General features: G+C 30.8%; 1 protein-coding gene across 5 annotated transcripts in view; it reads left to right on the top strand.

The window, feature by feature from the left end:
• mipol1 (mirror-image polydactyly 1) overlaps positions 1-12,548 on the top strand; it is a 176,727-nt gene that overhangs the window by 42,088 nt on the left and 122,091 nt on the right. For 3 of the 5 annotated variants that reach the window (NM_001305467.1, XM_087288602.1, XM_087288601.1), the window contains 2 exon segments: positions 9,483-9,567; positions 12,017-12,096. In NM_001305467.1, coding sequence (NP_001292396.1) covers positions 9,483-9,567; positions 12,017-12,096 — 165 coding nt within the window. 5 annotated transcript variants of the gene reach the window in all.

Here is a 12,548-nt window from a genome sequence, read left to right as displayed (position 1 = left end):
GATCAATAAGTAAAGAGGCCCGAAGATTACAATGAAATTCCTTTAAATTGCCATCAAATTCTGAAATTATCGTACATTATAGGATTTTTTTCATTATTGATCATACATCGTACAGAGGTCGGAATTATCGTACAAATACGATAATTATTGTACGTCTGGCAACACTGACACACACACACACACACACACACACACACACACACACACACACACACACACACACACACACACACACACACATCCAATATTTCGTTTTTCACGGGGGGCATGCCCAAATGAAAGTGAAGCTGCCAAACAGTAGTTAAAGTCGACAAATTAATAATGAAAAACCAGAAATAACATGAAACTCCAGAGGAAATGCGCATAGCGCGGTGACGCAGTGATGTTAATCTAAGTATGTGCTATAACATGTAAAACGGGATCATGAAAGAAACATTCAAAAAGCAACACATGTAAACACCTTAATCCTATTATTGTCTTAATTAGATTAAGGCAAATAATTCGATTACTGATGTCCCTGCAAACATAGTCATGGTTGTAGTGAAGCGCCTCACGTCGTCACACGCCACCACAAAATTAGTGTCTACATAGGTGGTGACTTGAGCTCTGCTACCAAAGGAGGAGATGAAGCCACTACTTCAAAGCTAATGAAACCTAATTTTTCTCCACCGCAAACACTTATAGCTCAGACAGAATTAAACTAAATAATATCTAGATGTATAGTTGAGCACATGCTGCTGTTGTTTCTCACATTGTCCCACAACAACATTAAAATAGGGTAGATTAGTGTACAAAGTTTTATATTTGTTTCTAGTCTTTAAATTTGACTTTATTAGTTCTAATTAGTTTTTATTTCAGTTACAATTTAAGTTACTTTCACAGTTATTTAACTTAGTTACTAATTGTGAGAAGTAACTAGTTACTAATTAGTCTTTTAAAGGAGGTTTAGAGTCAGAAACTGTTCTCACTACTCAACAGCAGCAACAACAACAGTTGGAAGATGAAAAACAGCTCTGTTTTCAGTGAAACAGAATCAGCGCATGTAGCCGCCTGACAGAAACAGTTTCTTTTGAAATATCCATCAGCAAATCAATGCAAGCTTTTGATCCGAGAAAAGTCAAGACCATTGAAATCTTCACGACAGCCCGTGACAATCAAATTACACGGCAGGGAGCTTCCAGGTGCTTGTGCCGCAGCTCCCTGAATAAAAGAGTCTGTTTATCCATATCAAATCAGCTCATGTCTGCCTTTCTCTTTCGGCATGCTGTACAATTAAACCTGCTTTAAGACTCTCTCCACATTAATGTCCGTATCAAAATTCATAAAGAATCGGTAAGACGCGAATCCTGAGCTCGTAGATTCGCAGGGATTTCGCATGAAGCCCGTTTAATCAGGATAACACTGTTATTAATATTCATAAAGTCAGCTGGAATACAAATGACAGCCTGAAGAATCTGGAAACTTTTTTTTTTTTGAGGAGGAAATGCATTAAATGCAGCTTAAAAAATTAATGGAATTTAGTTTATATTGGAGGGAAACGGCACCCCCCCTCCTCGACGGGCGATTGAAATTGGGCTTAGACATTTCTTTTTGAAGAATTTCATCTTTGACAGACATCAAAGGCATTTTCAATGAATGCGACGCATGAATGGTCATTTAAAAGGATTTAAAGACATTACACTGCAATAATTGTACATGAATAATAAGTAGCCCACTGAGGCAATTAGCTTAAAGTCTACAAGACGAGGAAAAATGAAGATCACCAAGCGACAGCAAAGGACAAATTGAAATGAGAAAAGCTTGAAGGAAGGATAAAGTGGCTTTAAGTGGCAAATGCTGTTTTTGTAAGATTTGAGCCGTCTTTTACATTTGATGCGGGCTTCTAACCTATTAATGTTGCTTTATGTACTCGTGTTTTATCCCTGTGGAAGAATATTAATGAAATATTCACATCGGCTTCAAAAGCTTTCTCCTTTTGTATCTGTTTCACATTTCTAATGTTGACAGGTGTGGTAACTCAGTTAATGACATTTCACATTGTATTTTATACATTATATTTCATTATATTATATTATACTATATTATATTTTATTATATAATATCATATTATATTATACTATATTGTATTGTATTTCGTTGTGTTGTGTTGTACTGTATTGTATTATAGTACATTACATTACATTATGTTATGTTATATTATACGATATTACATTACATTATGTAAATTATTAATTTTCTTCTCGGCTTAGTTCCTTAATTAATCAGAGGTCGCCACAGCGAAATGAACCGCCAACTTATACAGCATATGTTTTACACAGCGGATGCCCTTCCAGCTGCAAGAGGCTCGAACCAGTGACCTTCTCAACAGCACTACCTACTGCGCCAGTAGTAATATATTATATTATATTATATTATATTATATTATATTATATTATATTATATTATATTATATTATATTATATTATATTATATTATATTATATTATATTATATTATATTAAATTATATTGTATTATATTATATTATATTATATTATATTATATTATATTATATTATATTATATTATATTATATTATAGTGTGCATGTGTATTTTTCTGAGCAAAAGTAATATAAACACTACTTGCATATATGTGATTACATAATCCATTTTTTACCATAAATTACTGATTACATTAAACTGTAAAGCAGATACTTGCATTTAATGCCTTTTATATGTATAACAAACATCTAAATTGAATTTTTGCAGATGTTGTGGGTGTATTTGACAATTATAAAATCACTTAAATTCTCAGTTTCTCTGGATCTGTTATTTTTAGTTTTATATTTGAGTATCATAATTTTAACATGATTTTTTATTCTGTAAACATCTGATGACATTGCTTCCAAATTTTACATAAAAATAAAATGTTTTATTTTTATTTAAATTTTAATTAATTTAATTTTTAATTAATTAATTTGTTTTCTTTTCGGCTTGGTCCCTTTATTAATCTAGGGTTGCCACATTGGAATGAACCGCCAACTTATCCAGCATATATGTTTTACGCAGCGGATGCCCTTCCAGCTGCAACCTATCACTGGGAAACATCCATGCAAACTCATTCACACACATTAATTATAGACAATTTAGCCTATCCTAATTTTTAACTTAATTTTGTTTTATTCTATTTTATTTTATTTTATTTTTATTTTGTATTTAAATTATTTTGTATATAAAATTTTTTATTCATTTAATTATTTTTTTATTTTTATTCTTATTTAATAAATATATATATATATATATATATATATATATATATATATATATATATATATATATATATATATATATATATATAAAATTTAACATTTTTTATTTTATTAATAAATTAGTATTTTATTATTAATAAAATGAGTAGTATATTTCCCAAATAATCCTTCTGTCCACCATTGGACAGTCAAACAGATAGTCCTGCCCTAAACTCACCTCATTGGCCAAGACAGTTTTAAATAAATATTTTTAGGCCAATCAACTTTTAAATCTCTTGTATGAAGCTGGGAAAAAACTAAATATAATAAAAAAATACATCCAGTAAACTAAACATCTACTTTTTAACTAGAGATTTTTTAAAAAAATTTATTTTAGTTGAAATAGCATTTAATTCAGACACATAAACTGCTGATTAAACTATGATTTGATTCCAATCAGCTCCTTAATGCCGCTGTGTACACACAATAGTTGATTGGCTTCATTGTAGCTTCTTCCACTCTGCAGGCTTTTGGCGTGAGTGTAGTTTTCAGCGCTGCCCTGCGAGCACCGAGGCTAATAGCTCATTAATCTATCATGAAACTCACAGCAGATTATGTGGAAAAATGTAGATGCGATGCTAATTCACCATCTGGAGCGGCGCTCGCAAAAAGAAACAGGCCTCCTATTGCACTCGGGCACAATTCAAACTTTCATTAAGCCCGAAACGAGCTCTACGCTGTTTTTCAATATCGGATTATTGGATGGTATCAGTTTCATTAAGTTTCTAGGGAGGGCGATTCTCTCGGTGTCAGTCAACGAATCGGTCCAAAATTGTATTTGGTAAAAGAGAACTGTCTAACGGGGAAAATTACGCCGACATCAAAAAGGTCAGGTTTGTATGCTTTTGCGTTGTTTTTTCCCCCCTTTTCTGCCTTCCCCAAAGCTGCTTTCTCTTGTTAGTGTTAAAGGATTACCAGGCGTCTTAGCCGCACCTACTATCTTTAAAGTCTTTCTTCATCCTCGTCCTCCTCTCTTTTCTCTGTGAAAGTGCGGCGCGCGGGGCCAGCTCCCGCTCCGAGTCTATCACTGAGATTAATGGAGCCCTGCGGTGTTTGGCACAAAAAGCCAGTTGTCCGTTCACGCCTGACTGTGTCTGAGCTGAATAGCGTGTGAGCGGTGTGAGCTGTGTGTGCTGGCTTACAGCGCGCGGATAACGTTCCACTGGCATCTGCCCCAGGGGTCAGTCCCACCCGCCTAGCGCACAACCTCCCAAGAGCACTCACTTTTTATGTCTTCTTATAGCCATCTTCTGCCAACTTTCTCTCATGCTGGCTGTCTGTCCTGCCCTAGAGCTTCTTCACGACCTTTCTTGCCTTTTCCCATGAAGACCGTCACTGGTAGTCTTGTGGTTTTTCAGATGCTGGGTGGTTCACAATTCCTTTATGTTGTCTCAACACAAACTGATTAAGTTAACTTGACTGTTTTTGCAACTTTAAGTGGATTGAACGTAAAATATTAAGTTTTTTATTTTATTTGTTTTATTTTTATTTATTTATTTATTAAATGTAATAAAAATAATTTAATTAAAATAAAACTTTTGCTTTATTTTTTTAAAGAAATTAAAAAAAGAATTTCATTTCATTTATTTTAATGATAAATTAGTATTTTATTATTAATTATTAATAAAATTAGTAGTATAATTCCCTAGTACTCCTGTCCCCATCAAACAGATAGTCCTGCCCTAAACTCACCCCATTGGCCAAGACAGATTGTGTCAAATATTTTTGGGCCAATCACCTTTTAAATCTCTTGTATGAAGCTTGGAAAAAAAAAAACTAAATACCTTAAATATAATTTTTAAAAAGTACATCCAGTAAACTAAAAGTCTACATAACTACTGATTTATTTATTTATTTATTTTACTGTTTTCGCAAATGTAAGTAGATTGAACATAAAAACAATAAAGTTGATTTTTTTTTAAATTAAGCTCATTTTAAATAAGTAGTTTTAACCAGCAGCAAAAATCATTTTAAACATCTGTGGAACCGTTTAATTGCACCAAAAGTTCTTTTTAGTGGAAACAAATATTCAGTTATTATTAGATTATTACAATTTTTCAGCCTGTAGGAAAAATATGGTTCCTTAAGGGCTAAAGGAGTTTTTTGATGAACTAAACGTTGATGTTTTTATGATATAAATGTTTTTACGAATGTACGATATAAATATTTAGGGTTTTATGCATTCCTAAATATTAATCCAAAAGTATGATCATAGATTAGAAGAATCCAGTTTTTAAAATAGGCAAGGCAAGTTTATTTATATAGCATATATCATACACAATGGTTAAAATAGTTGTGCTAAAAATATTACATATAACCTAATATATATATATATATATATATATATATATATATATATATATATATATATATATATATATATATATATATATATATATATATATATATATATACACACACACATATATATATATATATATATATATATATATATATATATATATATATATATATATATATATATATATATATATATATATATATATATACACATACATATATATATATATACATATATATATATATATATATATATATATATATATATATATATATATATATATATATATATATATATATATATATATATATATATTATTAATGCACCTTCCCAGTGATGAGTTATTTTAACCCAATGCGTTGGGTAATTTTGATTAAATGTTATTTTTTTCCAATTCTTTTATTACTGTTGCTACTATAACTCATACTACTATTACTTTTATAATTATGGCTGTGTAAATAAATAACATGCAGTTTTAAAAAATATGGAAAATGTTTTATTGCCACTACATTTTAAGTTCCGGACACAACATTTTTATCCATTTAATATAGATTGGCTACAAATCGCACGTTTGTATCATCAGTAGTTAAGAGTGGAGGTGAAACGGACAGAAAAAACACAACACGGAGAGGTAATTTGATTAAAAAAAATAAACTTGAGCTTAAGCTTAAATAAACGTTATAACGCAAAAACAACATTACACACATCACACGTATAATAATACAGCTGTTCTGTGTCAGTTAAATCAGTTGACTGTTGAAGCTGGTTGAGTGGTTAAATAAATAACCAAATAAAGGTTAAAAACAACCCAACAAAGCACCAAATATTTAACCCAACTGGTTGAGCTATTAATAAATAACCCAATAAAGGTGAAAGATAACCCAACAAAACATTAAATATTTTTAACTCAACCATTGGGTTAAATAACTTAACGTTTTTTAGAGTGTAATTCAACGTGCTTTACATAAACAAGAATAAAAGAAACAAGTAAATAAAATCATTTAAATAATTAAAAATTATTTCAAAAACTGATTAAAATGTGTTAAAACAGGTTTTAAAACAATTTAAAAAAAAGAAAGACTTAATAGAGAGATCTGTCATGACATAGCACAGTGTTTATTTAGTAAAGGCACAGGTAAACAGATGTGTTTTCAGTCTTGATTTGAATGTGCCTAATGTTGGAGCACATCTAATCATTTATGGAAGCTGATTTCAGCAGATTTTAATAACCTAATTACCCTTTTCTTTGTTTTCTTTTTTTTTGTTTTTACAATGTAAAGAATCTTTTTAGAATAAAAAGAGTTCTTGAATTTTAAGGGGTTCTTTTATGTCAATAAAGAACTATGAATTAAAAGCTGTCTTTTTAATTATCTGAAAACATTAAGTTAAGAGTTTGTTAAAGAATTATGTTCTTGTAAAAGTTTTCTAAGGCATTTTAGTAAGCTAAAAATACTTTTCCTACACTGTAAATCCCAACAGTCAAATTTATCAATTGAAATGAGTGTGGTTAACTCTAAATATGCTAAAAGTTAATTCTACTCATTTGAAAAGAGTTTTGAACTCAGTGTTGAAGGTAGAGTTAATTAAATTCCTCATTACTTCAGTTTAAATGGAGTAAGTTCACAGTACTCACATAGATTAGTTTTTAACTCAAATTATTTGTTGCAATCGGTTTCCTCAAACAGTTTGAGTTGCCTTAACTTATTGGGTTTTACAGTACTCAGTTGGTTTGAGTTCTCTTCATTTATTGGGTTTTACTGTGCTCAAAATAGCTTCATTTATTCAAATGGGTTAAGTTCACAGTACTCATTAAGATTAGTTTTTAAATATAAATGGTTTGTTGCAATCGGTTTCCTCAAATGATTTGAGTTACCTTAACCTTATGGGTTTTACAGTGTAAGAATGAGGAAGAAATTTTTTTAAGGAAATATAAATTGTGGAAAATTACATACTTTTCCATTTATTCATTTAATGTTCTTGTTTTATGATTAAAGATCTATTTTTACTTGTGATTGTTTTGTGGTAATGCCATAAAAGAACCTTACATAACGTTTCAAACTCTTTTAAACAAATAAGATATAAGAACGTTTAATATAAGAGAATGTAAGATATAAAGACTAATATAAGATAATATAAGGCAATATAGGTGTCACGGTGGCTCATTGGGTAGCACAATCGCCTCACAGCAAGAAGGTCTTTGTTTCGAGCCTCGGCTGGGTCTGACAAAATGAGTTAATAAAACTATTATGTTAAAAAATCTTCTCTCTCCATTAAACAGAAACAGGGGGTAAAAATAAACAGGGGGCTAATAATTCATGGGGGTTAATAATTCTATTTGCAACTAAAGACTTTAAAAACATTTACGGTTGCTTCAAATTTAATTTCTTAAATACAAAAAAGGATCCAAAACCTAATTAGATCAGTTCAGGGCAGAACATTAAAAATGCTTAATAGATGTGTGAAGTACGAAATATTTTGTTTCAGCTTTCCAAACCAAGACGCAGAACTCCAAGTAAGAAATATCAGGAAATAAATGTTAGAACAGGGATGCCCAAACCTGTTTTTTATGAAGAGCCAAAAAAGAAACTTGATTGAGGGCTTTGGGCCGAAGGTAAATATACCAAACAGTATTGCATTAGGGTTTCCACGAGTCATTTCCTAATTAATTTCCTAATGTTTAAAAATAACAACAAAACATTGCTTTAAATTATATTAACTATTAACTTTATTAACTTATCAAAAAAAAAACATAAACAATCCTAATAATGACACCAGAATTCATTAATTGCCTTGATTTGCTCACCGATGTCTTGCTTTGCCTTCTATCTGTCGAGTGACCGTATTTACATTTTTAAGAATCAGATTCATTTACAAAACAAAAGACATTACAAATCAAACAAGCGAAAGGTTACATTAAATTCGAAATGACGATCTGTCAAGGAATTTTATCCCAACCACCTCCCCATCAATTTTCAAATCAAAGGTTAGCATGGACCAACGTTGGCCCGTGGGCCCTAGTTTGGGCATCTCTGATTTAGATTAAGCATGCATGACTCTAAAATATCACTTTGGCTAAAAATGACAAGTCCAAGTTCTGGGTGAGAAGGGAACTATACATACAAGAGGAACAGTCTGTGTTCCTTAAAGATGTCCTGCATTAATTTGCTCTGTAAATGTGATGCCACAAGGCACCTACAATTGACAGAAGTACAATTGTAAGTGTTTATATTTACAGTTTGTGTGTGTGTGTGTGTGTGTGTGTGTGTGAAGTTGATATATCTCAGAAGCTCCGCCACTAGAGGGAAGCTCTCCACCATGACTCCTGCATTACAAGCAACAGGCTCTGCTGTCTGAATGTCAGCGTTCCTGCTAATTGCCTCCTGTCTGTTTGTTGCTTGCTTATGAATTAGCTTCCGTTCGCGGAACTGAATTAGCCACCATTATTTAATTACACCTGAGTAGATGACGCTTTAATTGGCGGTTCCTGACTAGGATCTGATATGGCTTGAGCTGTATTAAATGGCTGTTTACTTTCCTGATAGCTAAAAGCATTAAAACGATTGCATGGTGGGATTACGCTTTGTTAATTGCCCGCGTTCATTAGTCCTCCATAAACTGCGAGGTAAAGCACTGGTACACAGTGGATGAGATAACGACAAAGTCTTAAAGCATAATTTCACACCGCAAATTAAAAGCCGCCTGTCTTGTTTTGCTGCCTCTTCTCCAGAGGTTATTAAAGATCGCTCTCCACCAAGCACCCCGAGATCATATTGACAGGCTGTAATTAATACTAACCTTTCTAAGTCTAATGGAAAAGAAGTGAGCCTGTGATGAAAAGCATTTTTTTTTTTCGTTCCGCGCTGAAATTAATCATATCCCTTCTATATATTTCCAGCTAATCCTAAAGTCAATGAAGAACTGAAACAAAGGCTGCCGTCCCCTGTAAAGCACCATTGTTCAGAGACCACACCACAACTTGGGTAAAGATGCCTTCCTCGGCTCATTTTACCGTGTTTGTCAATGGCTTTCTTCCACGTGTTACAATTAAGGACGATTTTTTTTTTAATATGTGCGAAATGTTTATCAGTGTACATTGCAGGCGATGATTACACGCTGTAATGATATCTTTGCAGAGATGTGTTTTCTAAATCCGAAACGGTGTTACGATGTTTAAAAATCAGCTGCTAGGTTAGTTTGTTCATCTTTAGTGCAATGCAAATGTAAGTTGGTTACAGGTGTAATGTTTGTGCTGGAAATGGTTTGTGCTTATTTCAATATGCTTGTATTTAAAGTGTCATTAATGAAAATGCTATGTAAATATGCATTTATTTTTATTTACATTAATCTCTGCCTTTGTTTTTGTGGTCGACTACAACTTACTTTACTGGATAATGACATTTTGCAACAATAGTAGTATTTGTATATGATTTGCAGTAAAAGAGTTTAATAACTTTAAAGTAATTCAGAATTTAGGTCATTTATTGAATGATTTATGTTATTATTAAATTTTTTTATACAATTAGAATGCAATAAAATCATTCATGGTACTTAACCATAAAAATGCAACTTAATAAAACCTACTAAACAATTATTATTGCACAATTTAGATTAGGTAGGATTTTTTTTTTTAAACATTCTTAATTTTAAATCATGTAACATTATTTATTGGTGTGTGTGCATGCTGATATTAAAAGCTTAGTTTGCATTATATTAATTACGGTTTGGTTATATTTTTACATATACAAGCTTTAAATGTTATGCAAAAACAGGGTATCTGCTGGGTCTTAAAATGTCTTAAATAAAGAAAATAAAAAATAAAAAAATGAATTTTAGGCCTGAAAGTTCTAAATCAACTATTGTGATTTAGTTCTTAATTAAATTTAATTGGGTCTTAATTTTTTATCTGCAATTTTGCTATGTAAATCTATACCCAGTTGGGCCAACACCCACCCAATCACTAACAATATATTTCAATAAAAGTTTTAAGAATTGTTTATTAATTAACTCTATGTACTTATTATTATAGTTTAATTATCTTTCTTACAATAATATGTGTTTTTAATGTTTTTTAAGGTTTAAATTGGCCAGTAATATATATATATATATATATATATATATATATATATATATATATATATATATATATATATATATATATATATATATATATATATATATATATATATATAAATATAGCGTTTTGCCTTATGCAAGTCTGAAATTTTATTCATTTTGGTCCTAAACCTTTGACTGCCGCTTTACCAAACAGTTGACCATGTTTTTACCATGTTTTAAATAATGACTGGTAAAGCCATTTAAAAAGTGACTTTTTTTTAATAATGGTTTACAGACACAGCATTGTTGGTTTACAAAATGAATAAATAAATAAATAAATAAACAATCCCGTTGCACTACTAAACTTGATTTTGGTTTTATTGTAAAAAAACAAAACAAAACATAACAAGAAAGCATGTTAAATTAGAATCTGAAAATTTTTATGGCATACTACAAAAAAGGTGATTTAGTGTTCAAAAATGTTTTATTTTGAATATATTTTTCATAGAATATGTATTAATTCTGGTACTTTTATCATAAACCGACATATCTATATTTTGGTAGAGGTTAATATTTAAGAAATTATGGGATGTGTTGAGAAAAAAATGCATTGAGTGTTTAAACTAGCGACATTAGGAGTTAAGTAAAATTTTAGTTAAACTTTAAGGAGTTGAACGAATTCTTAGTGGGGTAATTAAAGGGTTAAAATTGTCTTAAAAAGGTCTCAAAAAGTCTTAAATTTGGTGTAGAAACCCTGAAAAAAAATGCTTTCTTTTTTAGTGTTTTGACTTGTTTCAAGTTAAAATATCAAAAAATTCTTAAATCAAGAAGAATTTTCCAGACAAGTTTTTTAGTTTTCAGAAATAAGTGAATATTTAAATGTGCCTTTCCTTAAAACAAGCTTAATAATCTGCCTGTGGGGTCAGTAAAATATAATCTGTCCTTAACTGTAAACAAGATGTTTTTGCTAAACTATTATTTAGCTTATTTTACTTAATTTTGATGTCTTCTTAAAATTATATAATAAAAATAAAACAAGACTAAAAAGTTAAATCCAAAAAGCTTTTTATTTTAAGATTTTTTTTTACAAATATTTAAATAGAAACCTGAAGTAAAAAGGCATTTATTTGCAGTGCGTCGTCTTTGGGTCAGGACCCTTGAAGGTCTTTGATATTTGCTTTATGTGCTTTACTCAGCGCTTTGAAACAAAACATGCAGGTCCTTCAAAGCAGTGTCATTGATGTACAGTTTGTCAATATCCTGTACCTGTCTTCACCTGCATGTCAGACAGAGTATTGCACAGTCAACTGCGGTCACATATTAAAGTGTTATATAAATGATATATCTTTATTTTGCATATATTTTTTTTTTCAGGTCCACTTTTGGAGAAACCACCTCAGCTTCATCCCAGTGTCAGAGTATATCAAAATCCCTGGAGGAAAAACTCTTACAAGGTAATTAATTATGAATGGGAATTTATTTTTGGTGATAATTAAAATCCAATCACAAAATTATGTCACATTAAAAAGTTAATTGTGTCATTTGACAGTCATTATGACTCTATCCTGCTTTTTTATTATGCATATTTAGCATTTTTCATTTTTGTGATTGAAGACTACAGGCTTCTCATTGCTTTAAATGGTTTGAACAATACAATAACAGTCATTTGCATGTTATTTATACATTTATCGACATAAACATTATTTATATTATTCCACAATGCCGGGCTGCAGGATAATAACTTTACCTCAGCCGTAACGCTGTGGAAGAGCCACTATTTAGATAGACTGGTTGGAATGACAATGAGAGATAAACAGAGTATTTACCAACCCTTCACCAGACGCTCCTGATATGCAAATTTATTCTGCCTCGCTGCTCAAATATACATTTGGGCTGTTGGTGAAAC

This window comes from Danio rerio, chromosome 17 (genome assembly GCF_052040795.2).
Source record: "Danio rerio strain M-AB ecotype USA chromosome 17, GRCz13ab, whole genome shotgun sequence".
Lineage (NCBI taxonomy): Eukaryota > Metazoa > Chordata > Actinopteri > Cypriniformes > Danionidae > Danio > Danio rerio.
Note: the sequence above shows the minus strand (reverse complement) of the source record. Positions and strands in the feature narration are given on the sequence as shown.